At 46.0% G+C, this 17579-nt stretch overlaps 1 protein-coding gene and 1 long non-coding RNA gene across 3 annotated transcripts in view; both read left to right on the top strand.

Moving 5' to 3' along the window:
• Positions 1–8602: 8602 nt before the first annotated feature.
• LOC144303663 (uncharacterized) lies at positions 8603–10285 on the top strand. The gene is made up of 2 exons (XR_013370650.1): positions 8603–8979; positions 9719–10285. It is a non-coding gene; the product is annotated as an uncharacterized LOC144303663 (long non-coding RNA).
• Positions 10286–11232: 947 nt separating this feature from the next.
• Positions 11233–17579, top strand: part of SHC4 (SHC adaptor protein 4) — a 132368-nt gene continuing 126021 nt past the window's right edge. Inside the window, exon 1 of one of the 2 annotated variants that reach the window (XM_077881030.1) lies at positions 11233–11957. In XM_077881030.1, coding sequence (XP_077737156.1) covers positions 11367–11957 — 591 coding nt within the window. In that variant the 5' untranslated portion in view covers positions 11233–11366. The remainder of the gene's footprint in view (positions 11958–17579) is intronic. The other variant, XM_077881029.1, reaches the window with a different exon arrangement.

The following is a 17579-nucleotide window of genomic DNA, read 5'->3' as shown; positions in this document are numbered from 1 at the left end:
AAATCATTACTTTTTGTATATAACCTGGAAAATGCTGTTTTACAGACAGACAAGCCCTAGTGGGAACCACTTCTTCATCGGTTTTGATACTTATAATCTTGCAAGTGAGGAAAGTAAGCTTCAGAGAACATCAGCAAGTGGTGGAATTAGGATTCAAATTTGAGTCTGTCTGTTCCAGAACCAGCAGTCTTTTCAGGTTGCATCTGCATAACCAGGTTGCCCTGTGGGTTTTCCAGGAAACGGTAGACAGAAATAGACCCGATTTGCTTTTCAAACCCGTGGCTAGACTTGGGTCACCAGAATAAACCCCAATAGATAAGATTTTATCTTTGATCCAAAAATCGCAGAGCTCATCAGATGGTATTAGCCATTCAGAGCAGTACCACCCTATTTTCATTATTTGCTTTACCAGCAAATTTATATTCACAGTTGATATCAAGCAGAGGAGCACACATTAGAATTCTAATCTACCCATCTAACTCTACTGATCGATGCCAGAAATTCCTCTAGTTTGATTGCCTCCATTGATGTGTTTGAAAAAAAATCATTAAACACTTGGGAATAAGGTAAGAAGGTGGACAGTTTATCCTTTCAGTGTTACACCGAAGCAATCTTTAACAGGCTCAATGGGGAATTATTTTATTATCTGGAGGAATGTAGCTGTGTATGACTTTGGTTTTTACTATTAATTAAGGGTTCAGACTCTGAAGTGACATGTTAGCTTGTAGACCTTGCCTAGAATAGAGGCAAATAATTTTTGTCCAGTAGAAAAGATAACCAAAAGGTTACGGTTCTGTTGCCCTGTAGTACATTAACCAGTTTTGTTTCTTACTTGGCAAACTTACATCATAACACCTTTCCTGGTGGACTGTACAAACTTGTGTTCATCTAATCCACATTTGAAACCAAACTTACCTCACTGCTGGTTTGGTCCCTCTTTCATGAGCTGAATAAAATCTACTGAAAGGCAGGTCACTACCAACACCACTTTAAAATGGTATCAATCATTTGCCTCAGTGTGAATGAAGAATCTGAGAACAGATTTTGAGAAGTTGAAAGATGCAGGACTTCGGATCTGAGGAAGATGAGGGAGACGGTGCATTGGGGGAGGCGAAATTAGCCAAGCTTCTCAGGACAGTTATATAAGAATACTTATATTTTTTCACATAGTTCCCTTGTCTTTGAGCAGTGGCCAGGGGCATGGCTTGATAGAAATAGGATTTCCGAGGAATAGTGACTGGGGAAGAGATTAAAAAGCTAGATGGGGCTAGCCAGGGGGAAGGATTAGAATTTCATTCTGTAAATCACGGGATCATTAAAGATTTTAATTCAGGAACTGGTACGATCATATTTTTTGAATCAGAAAGAAAGATAATTCTAACAAGAGTGTATAGAGTGTGTGAAGGGAGAGGCCTAGTGAGAGGTGACCGGGGTTTGACATCTTTGAGAACATATGTGAGTGGAAACTTGAGTATAAAGTCAAAAGGCGATTCAAAGGTAGGATGGACAGATTTGATGAGTGATCAGATACGGAGTGTGAAGAGAGGGAAGAGTCTGAGGATGGAAGGATGGTGATGGAGATCAAGGTGGATCCCATTATTTTTTGACCTGTTGAATTTGAAAGTCATCTGAAATTTGAATCTGGAACTTAATGAGCTTGAACCAGAGAGAAAATTTGAGTTTTAGTATTGGCTCTGAATAGAAGTCATGGACATATGTGTGATTATTGAAGAAAAACTTATCATTGGAGAACCTCTAGTACTTCACTGGCTAGGGAATGGTATGGTTCACTAGAAGGCATCCTCTTCAATTGCAGCATGTTACTGCTGGGAACAGAGCCATGAACAGTCCACGGCTCCATACCTGGGCACAGAATATGGACGCCCCATTCCCATTTTACTTTGTAGAAACGAAGGCTCAGAACAACAAAACAGATTTCTTAAGTGTATGTTTCAGGAATGGAACATTAGACTGGAAACACCTCCTAGAGTTAATCCTGCAGTTCTGACAAGCATAAATGAAGATATCATTTATCTGGGGAACTAGAATTCGATGGGGCAAAACTTTTTTTCTCATTTCTTTACTCATTTATTAAGGTGGTGGTTGCTTTTTTTTAATCCCACGGGGCAAAATGCATCTTTCCCCCAACTCATCATACAAGGTGTCTATATTAGTACTATTGGTTGTACTGCTGCTGTAAAAAAAATTTACCTCAAACTTAGCTGCTTGAACACAAATTTGTTATTCTAACCTTCCAAAGGTATTTCCATCCTCTGGCCACCGAAGCTTATATCTGCCCCACATGCAAAATACATTCACCTCCATCCAGATTCCCCAAAGTCTTAGCCTAGTATAGCATCAGCTTAAAGTCCAAAATCTCATCAGCTCACAAGTTCCAAGTTTTACCATCTAAATCGTCTAAATCAGGTATTGGCAAAAGCTCTGGGAATAATCCATTCTTTGCCTTTGTGGGCCTGTGACACTCAAACAAATGATCTGTTCTCAAAATATAATGATAGGACAGACTTAGTTTAACAGCTATAGGTGTTCCAGTTCAAAAAGGGAGAAACCTGAAAGCAAATAAGAGTTACTGGTCTTAAGTCATTTCTAAATCCAGCTGAGAAAATTCCTTTAGGTGTCAAGATGTGGGAATAATCCTTTGTGGCTGTGGCTCTGTCCCCTGGGTTCCTGGCTGTCTTCTGAATCATCCTTCCTTTCGTGGGGGGTAGCATGTATTTGTGGCTGAGCAGTTTTATCAGCCCGTTTCTTGTGTATAGAATTTTGATGGTTTGACAACCTTCTTTCATTTTGGATTTTGTCTATTTCAGCTCAAGCTGGCAGTGTTTCTGCTGGTGTGACATTCTCAAGAAATCTATGGGTCTCCCATGTGTGTCATGAGGATTTACTCCATTAGACAAGGGGCTTATTCATAGACCTTTCCGAGATAATCTCATCTCTATTTTTGGCTGTTGTTGATCTGGCTCCGAGAACACACCTTAAGCTCTCTAGTTTGATTGGGGATATTTATGAGGCACACTCTTAATCTAAGAGCCTTTTATGTGACTTTATACTCTGACCAGCATCTTCGGAGGCGTCATACCTTTTGCTTTTGCTGTAGAATGCACATTTCTGACAGTGAGTTTTGTTAATTTTAGCATTTTTTGCCATCCAGATAGTCTGAGGATTTTTAAAACTAACAAATCCTGGGGGTTTTGTTGAACATTTCTTACTTCAATTTGTTATTTTCTTTTCTCATTTAACTAAAAGCAGCAAGAAGAAACTAGACCTCACTTTTAACACTGGGCTTGGAAATCTCTGCTAAGTGTTCAATTTTACTTTTGTATATATGTTTTGTTTTTTTTTTGTTTTTTTTTTGTTTTTTTTACAAATCCTGCTTTTCACATGACTGCAGGACACAATTCCACTAAGTTTTCTGCCACTCTTTAAGAGGGATTCTCTTTCCTCTAGTTTCCAGTTTCCAAGAACATGCTTTTCAGTTTATTCTGCGACCTTTTTTGCAGGACCTTTCATGTCTGATATTTCTACTAAGAGTGCATTCAGAGAAATTTAGGCTTTTTTGATCATGCCTCTCAAAATTCCCCCAGCCACTCCTTGTTGCCCATTCTGTACTAGTAGCACCCTACCCCTGGTGTCAAAATCCATATTAGTTTTTTTTTTTTTTATTGCAGCCATAACAAATTACTGCCAACTTAGCTTACATGATAGACAATAGAAATTTATCCAATTGCTCTGTATGTTAGAGGAGAAGTCTCACATGGGTCTCACCAGGCTAAAATAAAAGTGTTGGCAGGACTGCATTCTTCTCTGGAGGCTTTAGGGAAGCCTCTCTCTCTCTCTCTCTCTCTTTCTCTCTCTCTCTTCCTTTCCCTTCCAGCCTCCCTCCCTCCATTTCTTCTTTCCTTCCTCCCTGAGCTCTTAACCTATAATCCATGGAAGAAGTCATTGGAACCTTCAATCTGTTGTCAGAGGCATAGATAACAACCTGGGCTTGTTATTGGCATCTGGAGTGGCAGGCAATCTTAACCTGTGGGATCTAACACTATCTCCGGATAGTGCCAGAATTGAGTTGAACTGTAAGACACCCAGCTAGTGTCACCGAAAATTGCTTGGTGGTGTGGGGAAACTCCCTGCTCTGTACACGAACACTGGAATTTGATGATCAGAACTACCTTTTATGTTTGCAGAGTTTCTTTTGCCATGTCCCTAGTATTAGGTCATGGATATCTTTGAGAGCCTTTAGTCTGCCTGCCATCATGTTAGCAAGCAGATTTGAACCCAAGTTGGTCTTATTACACTTGGACTTTTTCTACTAGACTCCATGGTATCCTCTCATAACTGCCCAGAAGCCCTGCTCATCTTGTACCTCTGTATTTGCCACTTTTGTTGTAGCAGATGGTAATTCTTTGGGTTGCAAGTAATAGGTAACATTTAACTAAGAGCTGCTTGAGCTGTTTAAACCAGTAAATGGGGGATCCCTGGGTGGCTCAGCAGTTTAGCGCCTGCCTTTGGCCCAGGGCGCGGTCCTGGAGTCCCAAGATTGAGTGCCGCATCGGGCTCCCTGCATGGAGCCTGCTTCTCTCTCTGCCTGTGTCTCTGCCTCTCTCTCTCTCTCTCTCTCTCAGTCTATCATGAATAAATAAAATCTTAAAAAAATAAACCAGTAAATGTTTATTTTTCTCACATAACAACATATCTGGAGATGGTAATTGGTCTTGTTTCAGTGATTCAATGATGTCAAGGCCATTGGCCCAATTTGATTGGCCTTTCCCTTATAGTTGCAATATGGCTGCCACAGCTTCAGCTATCACGTCCACATTCAAGACAGGAAGACATGGTGGGGCGCCTGGGTGGCTCAGTCAGTTGAGCGTCCACCTCTTGATTTCAGCTGAGGGCATGATCTGAGGGTCCTGGGATCAAGCCCCACATCAAACTCCCTGCTCAGCACAGAGTCTGCTTAAGATCCTCTCCCTCTGTCCCTCTCCCTCAGTTTATGCTCTCTCTCTCAAATAAAACAAAACAAAACAAAACAAAAGACAAGAAGACATGGGAAAAGGAAGAGTAGGCTCCAGTTTTGTCTGCCCCTTTTTGTTTGGTTGGTTGCTGTTGTCATTGCTGTTGTCTGCTCCTTTTATGAGGAAGGCAGATATTTTCCCTGAAGACCCATGAGACTCCAGTTGTATCCCATAGACCAGCGCTGTGTCATATGCCCCCACCTCCTGCAGGTGCAAGGAAGCCTGAGAAAGTGAGTATTTAGCTTTTTTTTTTTTTTTTTTTTTTTTTTTTTAGCTGGTAGAGGCAGGCAAATGAAGAGGATTAGAAATGAAGTTTGGATTAGCTAGCTCATAGTGCCAGCATTTTCATCTGTCCAGGACCCTGTCTTTGCTTTTTTCTCTTGCCAGTCCACAATTAGAGTTAGAATCATGTTCCTGAGTCAGACACCTCCTGATGGCTGTGCTATGACCACCTGTCCGACAACCCACTCACTCCTTCTTGTAAGATATCCCTGACCCTAGTGAGCCACTTAGACTGCCATGTGCAGTGGCCTGGATCCACTGCTTGTCATTGCCCACTGCTGGCTCTAGAAGCACCTGACTACTTTTCATAGGCCTAAGGACTCCATTTCTCCCACTGGCTATGCAGAGGAAAGCTTCCATTCTGACAGCACCTATTTCTTTATGGGTCATTCCTATGTGGTTTGTGTGTGTGTGTGTGCGTGTGTGTGTGTGCACATGTATGCCTGCATGTACAGGTGCAGAAAAAAAAAAAAGGAGAGAACAGGCCACATTGACCAAGGACATTTTATCCTATGCTAGCTCTAAATTCTATCAAAGTAGAGAGTCTTTTGAGAATATAACTCTGGTGGAAATACCGTTGTCTCCAGTCTCTCCTTCAGTAACAGACTATGATTTTATGTGTAGCAGACATGTACCAGGCAAAAGACTTCTTCATTCTCAGATGAAGATTTTAGTGTCTCTTATAGCTAGGAGCAACCATGTGACTAAGTTCTGGCTAATGGGATATAAGTGGAAACATTGTATTGGGCTTTCAGGACATTTCTTTAAAGTGAGTGAGCATGTTCTTCTTTGTCCTCTCACCCATTTGGCTATCCGGAGTGCAGATGAAATGGCTAGAGCACTGTCAGCCATTTTGGACCAGGAGGAGGAGAGATACAGTTAGTTGACCTTAGAACAACATGGGTTTGAGCTGCATGGGTCCATTTATAATACACAGATTTTTTCAATAAATATAGTACATTACTATAAATCTATTTTCTCTTCCTTATGATTTTCTTTTTTTTTTAATTTTTATTTATTTATGATAGTCACACAGAGAGAGAGAGAGAGAGGAGTCTCCATGCACCGGGAGCCCGACATGGGACTCGATCCCGGGTCTCCAGGACCACGCCCTGGGCCAAAGGCAGGCGCCAAACCGCTGCGCCACCCAGGGATCCCATCCTTATGATTTTCTTAATAACATTTTCTAGTTCTCTAGCTTATTTTATTGTAAAAATACAGTATATAATACATATAACATACAAAATATATATTGATTGACTTTATGTTATTGTAAGGTTTCCAGGCAACAGTGGGCTACTAGTAGTTAGGTTTGGGGGAGTCAAAGGTTACACATACACACTTGTAACAAAAGTTACATCCGTGCAGATGTGCGGCACCCCTATCCCCTATTTTGTTCAAGGATCAACTCTACTTTAAGAGTGGCCAAGAGCTGACACTATCCCTGAACTTCCAACCTCCAGGGAAATACATTTTTTGTTTAAGTCACTGTTCTTTTGGATTTTTGTGTTTTTGCATCTAAGCCTGACCCTGAATAACTCACCTACGTATCATCTGCATGATGTCTAACACTTGCAATAGTCCTTCCAGGTACATTATCTCATTTTTAACAGATAGGAAAACACTCATTTTTCTGTGTTATTTCTAGCAGATCCTGGGGTCAAAGAGAGCCAGTAAGGGCCAGTAGCAACCATCAGAGAGCTGTTTACCTGTCAAGACTGAAGACCGTAGGAAAACTGAAAGCATTTGGTTGAGGGAGTGAAAGGAAGATGTTGCTTTTGGAGTTAATAGCCACTCTAGGAGGAATGGACCTACCTTTATTTTTGTGCAGCTGGGCCCTAACTCTCTGAGACACAGCCCTTTCTCTCACCATTTCACTTCCCCATTTTTCAAGCGGCATTTTGGTCCTTGCAAGAACTTTATATCAATATTGTCTTGTGGACTTTTATCCCCCTGAAATAGAAATTAAGCAATGTTTTCATGACTCACTGATGAGCTGTTCAACTCATTCTCGGTACAAGCTCTTCAGGAGCAGGTCTTTGTGATAGAAATGGTATTGGTGGCTGGAGTAAGAGTCCTTGTGGTATAAAGTACCTGGTGACCTGCTCTACTTGGTTCCAGAGTAGCAATTGGCCTGTAGTCCACCAGAGCTGTTTCTGTCTTGTTCTGTTTCTGCCTTCCTGCACTATCTCTGGCACACCCTCCCTCTGTCCCAAATCTCACATGGGGCTATCTTCCAAAGCTGGCCAGGCATTTTTCTCAGGTGTCCTTCTTCCCCAGTCCTCTAAGAAATCCTAGCAGGACCTGGCTGATCCCATCATGGCCCAGCCTGACTCAGCTCTTCCTTGAACCTGCCTGTTCCATCCTAGAAGCCCAGCCAGGGCAGGCTGTCCCTTAAGAAGCTGGCATGTGGATTCACAGCAGGCATCCTTGGAGGGGGCGGGTGGGATGTCTCTGAACAAAGGATGCAAATGTAGTGGTCCAAAGCCCTGTTTTCCAAGGGCAGTGATGAGAGGGGTTAATGGTACTCTGATGATTTAATGACAGTAATGGCTTTTCTTATCTATTATTCATATTTTTACTCCTAGCAATCCTGTGAGGTATTTAGGGTGAATTTTATAGATATGATCTCCAAGGAGGAGAAGGGAACAAAAACTAAACATTTAATGAAAGCCAAGTTTGAGTTTGTTTTTTGTACACACTGGCTGGTATCACAGCAGGTAAGGGCATGTGATTGAAGTGAGTCAGCACTTGGTTCTACACTAGACCTGCTGTGTAGACTCACTGGCTGTGAGGCTTAGACAGGCCAGTAAATAAACCAGAGTGGCTGAGTTAACTCAGAGCCTTGACTGCCTCTTTTGCAACATGGAGATGATGGGCCTGGGATCTAGATGTGAGCTCTCTGGTGCCCTGGGAGGCAGTACGGTATAGTGGCTATCAGTACAGGCTTTCCAGAGCTGCTGGAACAATCCTGGCATCATTGTTCAATAGCCAGGCAACCTGGGCCAAGTCATCAAACTTAATCTGATCCTCATTTCCACATCTGTAAGGTGGTGATGAAAACACCTCCTAGCCTCCAGGAGTTGTTATAATGATGGAATGAGGATGCAGGTAAACTGTCTTTTGTTCCACAAATAGAAGTTCTTACTTTAATTATTTTTAGCATTACTGATTGAAGAGGATATTCTAATGTTCTCGAAAGAAGGAGACCATCCACCTAGCCCGCCCACATACCTAGAATAGAGATGCACTCAATTAATGAGCTTCTCTTGGGCTGTTGGGACAGCTTTTCAGCCACCACCTTTGGGCTGAGAGCTGTCTGGCTGTGTTAGCCTCTCAGGCTGTTCCTCACTCCCAAGACGCAGATCTGGTTCCCTTCACCTTCCTGATAGGCCCTGGCAGAGCTGCCCAGGACAGCCAAGGTCTCCAGGGCTCCCAGGGACAGAGAAGCAGCCCACGGGGGCCATGGCTGCCTTCGTACCTTACGTAGTCTCGCCTGATCCACCCTGCCCGTCGGCCCTCCGAGGACTCAGTCCTCCTGAGGAATGTGGACTGCCTGAGCCCCTGGAGTCTGGCCAGCACAGTGCCTACCCCCGTGAGCCGGTTGCCCCGGGCACCCCCTCCGCCAGTCAAGGAGACCTCAGCAAGGACTCCCATTAACCAGGTGGGCTCCTGTTGCTCCTTCTTTCCCCAGACCCACACAATTGTTAGGAAATTGTTTCTTTGAATGGTGCTGGCTTCCTCAGCTTTTCCTACTCTGTGCTCAGTTTTCAATTGCGGGCCGCGGTGTAGACTCTGTATTACAGGGGATAGGATACCTGCCAGCTTCAGAGTCAAGCTGGTTCAAAGCAGCCTTTCTTTACCCTGAGTGGCACGTACTTACTTAGTGAGGCAGGCACTGTATGGCATGTGGTGCCAAGTGCTTTACAGGGACTAGTATTATCTCCTGGACCCTCAAAACGTGTCTGTTAGATAGCTGCTCTTAACAGATGAGGGCATCCAGGCACAGGGGCGCAAAGTGACTTTCTCGAGGCCGCATAGCATGGGCATCTGTGACAACAAGGAGCCCTGGGAGGGGAGAAGAGGCCAGGGGATGAAAGAAAAAGAGGAAGGCTACTTCACACCTTGCCCTCCAGGATGGTGGGGGGGGGGGGGTGTCCAACTGCCTTAGCCACGCTCTCAGTTTTGCAGAAGAAGGTATAGAGGTGGAAAGAAGAGATCAGCCAGGATTGAAGGGAGGGTTTATGAAGATGCAAAAAGGCCTTTCCGCAGAAAAACACATCCCAAGGGTTTTGGCAGACAGGATGTGAAAAGGTGCCTTTTTGCTCTGGGGGGAGCAGGAAGCAGCCAGGATGCCTTTTGGTTGGTTGTAAGCAACCATTTAATTCCGACCCTGTGTTTAGATCCCAAGGGAGCCCAAGCCACCAAAGTCATGAATACACATGAGCCCAATGCAGCCTCGTGGACAATAAGACAATGAAGGTGACATCTCGGATTCCCGCAGTCGGTGGCCACATTGTTTTAATTTGCAAATTAATGAACAATTTCAGATGTCAGAGCTTTGGCCTACGGAGAAATGTAACCTTCAGCTGAGATTTTCTTATCTCTTCTGATATGGATGTCTACATCTTCCCTGGGTTTCAGCAGTTTCCTCTTCTCTGCTCCTAAAAGAACCTGCATTTCCCTTTCCTGACTCCCTTCCTGGCTTCCTGTGTGCTAAGCCTTTGCAGTTGTCATCATGTCTTCAGAAGGCATTTGATAGGTACAGGAAGTTGCACCAGACGGGAGATGGAACCAGCAATCAATAAAAAAAGAACTATGTTTCTAAGAAAAAATGCATCACGGCTTCCCACCGGAGTTGTGTACCATATGTCCTAATATCCGTGGAACAATGGATCTAAATTTTAGCTCTTCTGCTTGGCTGTCCTGGCCATCTAAACAAAACAAAACAAAACAAAAAAAAAAAGAAAGGAGACCTTTTAACCTGCTGCTACCCAGCTTCCTGACCATTCCGAGTAAAGACTGCCTTCCCTTTTAACCCTTTCATCAGATATCACAAAATAAAATCTCTCCTTCCAGCTTTATTTCTTCTGGCTACTAGTTTAGTATATTTATGGTGCATGAGTCATCAAGCTGCCGCCTGATTGGAGAAAAACCCAGCACCCCTGAGACCATCAGTCAATTACAGCTATTCTCAGCTTCATTCACAGATTTATTAGCTTGCACACACAGAGAGAAATTCATTCAGCAAAGTTCATTCATAAAAATTTCAACACTCTGCATCATCCTGCACATCTCAGCCTTCTGCTGCCGGCGGGCTCCTGAAAGAAGCTCTGAGACGAGCCCGGGAGGGCTCAGGGAGGGAGGGGAGCTCCCCCTGGGCTGGGTGGGCTGGCTGGGAGGGATCTGAGGCGCCCCGAGGGCTCGCAGGTCCCTGCGATGATGCGGAGCGCCGCCCGTCACTAGTCCCTCTGGCGTGTGGCCCGCACGGGATGCAGGACAAGATCTTCCGAGAGAGGAAGCCCATCGGCACCAACGGGCTCAGGCCGAAAGGCCTTTGGCTCATATATACATTTTTTTTTTTCCTCCTTCCTTTTTTAAATGAACAGTCACTGGAACAAATAAAGGGTTAATAGGCCAGTCATTGCCCCGCCCCGTGGGAGCCGGAGGGAGCAGGTTTGAAAGTTCCTTGTGCAGGAGGGAGGGCTGGGGGTGGGGGGCGCTAAGCACCTCTGCGCCGCGGCGGGCCGGGCCGGGCCGGGCCGGGGGGTGGGCGGCGGGTTCCGAGCCCGAGACTTGGCCCTGAGCGCTCCGGCCGCCGCCCGTGCTGCCGCGGCCGGGAGGGCTGCAGTCGGCGGGGGAGGGGGAGGGGGAGGGGAGCCCCCCCATCCCCCCCCGGAGCCCCCGAGGCGGGCGGGGCAGAGCGCAGAGTCGGGAGCCGCGGCGGCCGCGGGGTGCGCGGGGGCTGAGGCTTTTGCCTTGGGATCCGCCGATCCCGCAGGCGACCCGGCGATTCGTGCACCGCTGTCCTGCTGCAGCACTGCCAGGGCTATGCGAAGACGCGGTCGGGACAGCCTGGCGGGACTTGTGCTGTGCGTAGGACTCGTCGGGCACCCCGGGATGCTGCACAGGGCCAAGTACAGCCGCTTTCGCAACGAGTCCGTCACGTCCCTGGACGAAAGCGGCCCCGGAGGAGGCGCGGGGGGCGACAAGGGCTCGCCTCAGCCTCCCTACCCCGCCCTGGCACCTCACCTGCCGCCTGAAGATGCCACCTTGGCGGCCCAGGAGAGCCCCACCCCACTGTGCACCTTGATCCCTCGCATGGCCAGCGTGAAGCTGGCCAACCCGGCCACCCTGCTGAGTCTGAAAAACTTTTGCTTGGGTACCAAAGAGGTGCCCCGGCTGAAGCTCCAGGAGAGCCAGGACCCGGCTCCCAGCAGCCCGGCCCCCCCCGAAGCCGGTCTCACTAGGGCTGGGCCCGCACCTCTGCCGCAGCAGCCAGGCCCGGTGGGGCACAGGGCAACCGTCTTAACTCCCGAGGCCTGTCCCCTTCCTGGCGCTGGGCAGCCAACCCCAGGGAGCAGGCAGGACAGGCATTTTCTGCAGCACCTGTTGGGGATGGGCATGAACTACTATGTGAGGGTAAGTCTGCCCCTCTCTGTACCCCTTCTAAGAACTCCTGGGGAAGGGGGCGTTTTCCGGGCGTTCTGCAAGGGGCTGGCTGCACACCACCTGGCTGGGTTCTAGGTTTGGACAAGACATTGTGTAACTGGACTGAGAGGAGGGGAGCCGGGCTTACAGGTTTCCCTGGGAATATCTGGCTTGTACTGAAGTCCGACAACTTTTGATTCAAGGACATGGACTGGTGCTAACTTGTAGGTAGCTTCCAGGGGTAGGGACAACTTCTGATAGAGTCAGCGAGAGATGGTGCCATCGTCTTGTTCCCCCTGGACCTGGCATTCTGGCCAGGAACAGTGAAGAATTTCAAATCTGTTTAGTGATTGAGACCTGCTAGGCTCTATCAGCCATTGTATTTCGGTAGAGATTTTTTTTTCACTAGAGGAATGCCTGATGTGTAAGGCACTTGAATTATATTTAAAAATGTAATTCAGCATGTAACGAGTATGTCTCAGAACGTGGCCCAGTCTCCGTGCTTGTGTTAAGAGCTAGTCTTAGGTCTTTGGTGCCCAGACCTTTATTGCCTACACTGCGGCAAATGGGCCTTGTCTGTGAGCTATGTGCAAAATCAGGGCCCTTCCTGGCCTCACGTCGGCCCTTGCTCGTTCCAGATCTGGGTAAGAGAAGAGAAAAAGATTTGGCTCCTGCTCTTCTGGAGCTCACATTTCAGTCGAGGAAAGCAACAAATGCGTGTGAAATAATAAGAGAACAATACTTAGCAATAGAAATCTGGTGTGAGAATGCCGAAGGAATTCAGAGAAAGGAAAAGATTGGTGTGGTCTGGGATTCATTCACATGGGGAACCTTTGGGAGAAGGTGTGTCTTGGAAGAGGTATCAGACAGATCTGGATCGGCAGAGAGGAGGAGATTCCTGGCAGGACAAGAATATGAGCAGTCTGGAAGGCAGGTATCACTGTGGTGGCTGCAGGCGAGGGTCTGGCTGAGCTTAACTGAGGAAGGGGAGGCTGGGGGGTAGTCGGTGATAGAATGACCAGCACACACTTGATGCTCAAACAAATGTGAGTTGAATAGAGACAAATATAGATCATGCGTGGCTTGGGGAAGAGGAGCCGTTGACTGAAGCTCTTAAATGTCAAAGGAGGAGTTAGTAAACACTTGTGATTGGTAAACAGGAGCCCTCGCTCGGTTTGTAGACAAACTGTGACTTGCTGAAAGTGATTTCAAAAGGATCCACCTGGATTTATTTGAGATGGATGGAAGCAGGGAAAAATGAGAGATTGGGAGGCCAGTCAGAAAGCTACTTCAAGAGTTTAGGCACGAATGGATGGTGGGTTAAGGTGGAGGTGTGAGAAAGGAGGTGAAGACAAGAGCCTCCGTGAGACACCTCAGCAGTCTTGGGTGGTCGACCAGACCATTTCAGCTCATGATACAAATAGCAGGACAGTGAACATTTATTGAACAGTGAGTAGACTGACAACTTTGTTATTGTTGTTTATGGAGGTTGTGGGTGATTATTGGTAAAAGGTTCTGAGGGGTGAGAAATCACTTCAAATCTAAGCCTCAGAATGGGATTAGTGATGTCATTGATAGAAGCAGAGTGAGCTGGGAAGGGGATCGTGCTAAGTTTGCTTTTGTCACATTACGTTTAAAGCAATTATATCTACCTGGTATTGATTTGTAGGTAAGCAGTCATGTAAGACCAGAACTCAGGTGAGAAGTCTGACATGAGGGTGTAAATCTGAGAGATAACCAACTGTCACAAATCACAAATGGACAATTAAGATCTCTCAAGGACAGCCAGATAATGAATGCTGAGAAAGTTACAGGGAGAGCAGGCGTGGGACAGCTTTGGCAAATGAATAAGTCAGACCTCTAAGGAAGATAAATTTATGGGACACTCAGTTCTTGCCCTCCCCCATGGTGACACGGCTCATAATGGAAATAGCTTCACGTATCTGCTGAAATGGGCACGTTCTCATTCGTCAACCCAAGTGTCTACCAGGCTGTAGTGGAAAACCGAGCGACTCCAAACCCATGTTCTCTGCACCTGCCTTTCCATCACCTAGACATCCTCTACTCTCTGCCTTGTCTTTCCTCCCGTTCTGCATCTCCTTCCACCTCCCCACACCCACGCACTTGTACAATTTGGAATGTGAAAAGAGTTGCTGTGTGCCCTCCACTTCCCCAAGGGTGTTTTCCAGTTTAGATTTTTAATGAGGACATTGTCTTTTCATGGTGATGATAACTGACCTCAGGGAAGGCGCTGACCCCCGCGAGCCAGGTGAGCCACACTATACCGCCAATAGACGATGACATGAGACACCTGTTAATGCCTCTCAGAGGAAGTCAAAATACATGGAAGAGCCTACTTTATTAATTTTTATAGAAGGCCAACTTGGAAAGATGGAAGGGACTCAGAGATTATCAAGTTCAGTGCCTCTGTGGGCAAAGTAAAGCCCAGTAAATCACTTTTTAAAATCACTTTAAAAAAGTGATTTGTTAAGGCCACACAGGTGAGGCAAAAGGAGAGTTAGAACTCAAGTTGCCCTGTGTGCCACTCCTGGCTCCTTTCACCACAGCTTTCCAGCCTGGTTGAGAGTCTGTTCCTCGAAATTGTTTTAAATAGAAACCAATTTGAAAATATGAAATGCCAACCTATTAATTTACAGTTAAAAATGATCCTACCAAGTGCACCCCAGTTGTGATCCTTGTATCCCCATCTGTAGGAAGGTGCATATAGGAAGATTTAAATCAGAGGTTGCTTAGGGGCCCGGCGGGGGGGTGCTCAGTCAGTTAGGGATCTACTGTCTGCCTTTGGCTCAGGTCACCATCCCAGGCTCCTGGGATCGAGCTCCACATTGAGCAACCTGTTCAGCAGAGAGCTTGCTTTTCCCTCTGCCCCTCCCCCACTGCTCATTCTTTCTCACTCTCTCTCAAATAAATAAATAAAATCTTAAAAAAAAAAAAAAAGTTGCTTAGGGGTGCCTGTGGGGCTCAGTCAGTTGAGCATCTGATTCTTGGTTTGGCCTCAGGTCATGATCTCAGGGTCATGGAATCAAGCCCCCAGTCTGGCTCAGGGCTCAGTGCGGTGTCAGCTTGAGATTCCCTTCCTCTCCCTCTGCCCCTCCCCCTGCTCACTCCCTCTCAAATAAATAAATCAACAAATAAAATCTTTTAAAAAAATTAAAAAAAATAAAAGTTACTTAGTGATGATGAAATCAGAGCAGCAAGAGAGAGATTCTCGCTGGCTAGTAGACATGGAGGCGACTTTTTTTTTTTAATTTTATTTGTTCATGAGAGACACAGAGAGACAGAGGGAGAGACATAGGCAGAGGGAGAAGCAGGCTTCCTGCAGGGAGCCCGATGTGGGGCTCCATCCCAGGACCCCGGGATCATGACCTGAGCCAAAGGCAAACGCTCAACCACTGAGCCACCCAGATGCCCCTAGAGGCAACTTTTGTAGGCATAAGGTAGCCACGTATTGTACTTCCTTATCCACACCATGTGACTGCTCCTCTCCCTGCCCAAACTTGTTTATTCATTCACTCGTTTATTCAACAAATATGTATTGTGAACCAATTATGTGACCGGAACTGTACCAGGCCCTGGGGATACATCCGTGAATAAAGGAGACCAAGTCTGAGCCCCTGTGGAACTCATATTCTCGTGAGTAGAGATGGGCCCCGATTGAATAAACAAGTAAATACAATGTGTCACACGTGCTGAGTGCTAGGGAGAGCAAGAAAACAGAGGAAGTACGCAAGGCAGTTGCTTGGGCAGACATGGAAGATACTGCCTCCTTTTTGGGAGAAAATAACAGTTATAGTTAGTCTTTGTTTTCTTGCATCTTTTATCTTTACAGTAGGAGCTATATTTACCTTCTACTCTAAGTTAGATTTGACTTTGGGTTGAGTATTATTTTTTAATTAAGGATTTATTTACTTATTTGAGAGAAAGAGAAAGAGAGCAAGCTTGCGAGTGTGAATGGGGGGAGGGGCAGAGGGAGAGAATCTTCTGAGTGTGGAGCCCAGTGCAGGGCTTCATCTCCTGACCCATGAGATCATTATCTGAGCTGAGACCAAAGGTCAGATGCTCAAGTGACTGAGCCACCCAGGTGCCCCTAAATATCTTTTTTTAAATTAACTCTTTATTCATAAATTAATAAATAGTTAATTTATTAATTTATTAATTTTTATTAACTCTTTATTTATAAATTAATAAATAATTTATTAATTCTTTTGGTCTTATAGAATTGGTTATACAGCTAAAAGTGTTTTATGAATTCTGAGCACCTATTTTTGAGTAACTTTCATTTAAGCTCAGACCTTGAACCCTCTGAAGATCTTTCAAGGAAGGTAGGCCAGCAAGCATTCTTTGAGAGATACCAGACCAGAAGTGGGACAACCAGACCCCAGTCTAAGCAAAGCAGTGAGGTGAGGTCTGTTACGTGGTGCCAAATAGTGACTTTTGTTCTCACCATAAGATTTTTTTTTAAATTTATTTATGGTAGTCACACACACAGAGAGAGAGAGAGAGAGAGAGAGGCAGAGACATAGGCAGAGGGAGAAGCAGGCTCCATGCACCGGGAGCCCGACGTGGGATTCGATCCCGGGTCTCCAGGATCACGCCCTGGGCCAAAGGCAGGCGCCAAACCACTGCGCCACCCAGGGATTCCTCAACATAAGATTAAGCCTCATTTCTTTACGAGGTATTCCCAAGTCACTTTATCCATCACCGAACATTCACTCGGAGGTCTCCCAGTAGCCCAACACCATCTATGGTGAATGTGGAAAATGTACAATGTGACCAGTGCTCTCATCCCTAGAATGAGAGGATCCTGTATGGCCTTAAAGGTGCTCCCCAGCTCCTCATTTAGTGACTCCAGCTCTTTTCTTCATATGGGAGGTGTTTAAAATCTTAGTTCCCCTTCCCATTCCCAACCCCCAAACTGCTTAAAATCTAGCTGAAAGCTAAATAAAGCAGAGGGAAAGAAACCAACTATGCCAGGGTCGCCACAGGCCAGTATAGCAGTTCTGACAGCAGCTCTGCAGGGGAGGCTGCATTTTCCGAATGATGACACTGAGCCCTCCAAAGTATGTTCTCTACCCTTTCCAACCTAAGGGAGTAGCAGACAGAGTTCAAATCTAGATTTGTCTCACCCCAGTGCTAATCTTCTTCCCACCCTCTCACGCCACCTCGGATCAAGACAGGCAATCCTGGAAGTTTGTGAACAGAAGTGTCATGGATGAAGGACCACACTGGGCAGGACTGCTTTATTCCAGGACTGACATACAGGTCTTGACTAGTTGCATTTGTTTGCAGGATTTCAATCTCTTCCCTTCAGTCCAACCCACCCCAGGGATTTCCCCATTTGGTGTTAGTTTGCTGAGGCTACTGTGACAAATAATCACAAACGAGGTGACTTACACTGCAGAAATCTATCCTCTCACAATTCTGGAGGCTAGAGGTCTGAAGCCAAGGTATTGGCAGGGTTGTACTCTCTTTAAAGGCTCTAGGAGAGGATCCTTCCTTGCCTCTTCCAGCTTTGGGTAAATGCCAACAATCTGTGGCATTTCTTGGCTTGGAGAAGCATCACTCCAATCTCTGCCTCCGTCTTCAAGTGGC

This window comes from Canis aureus, chromosome 32, assembly GCF_053574225.1.
Source record: "Canis aureus isolate CA01 chromosome 32, VMU_Caureus_v.1.0, whole genome shotgun sequence".
In the NCBI taxonomy this organism is placed as follows: Eukaryota; Metazoa; Chordata; class Mammalia; order Carnivora; family Canidae; genus Canis; species Canis aureus.
Note: the sequence above shows the minus strand (reverse complement) of the source record. Positions and strands in the feature narration are given on the sequence as shown.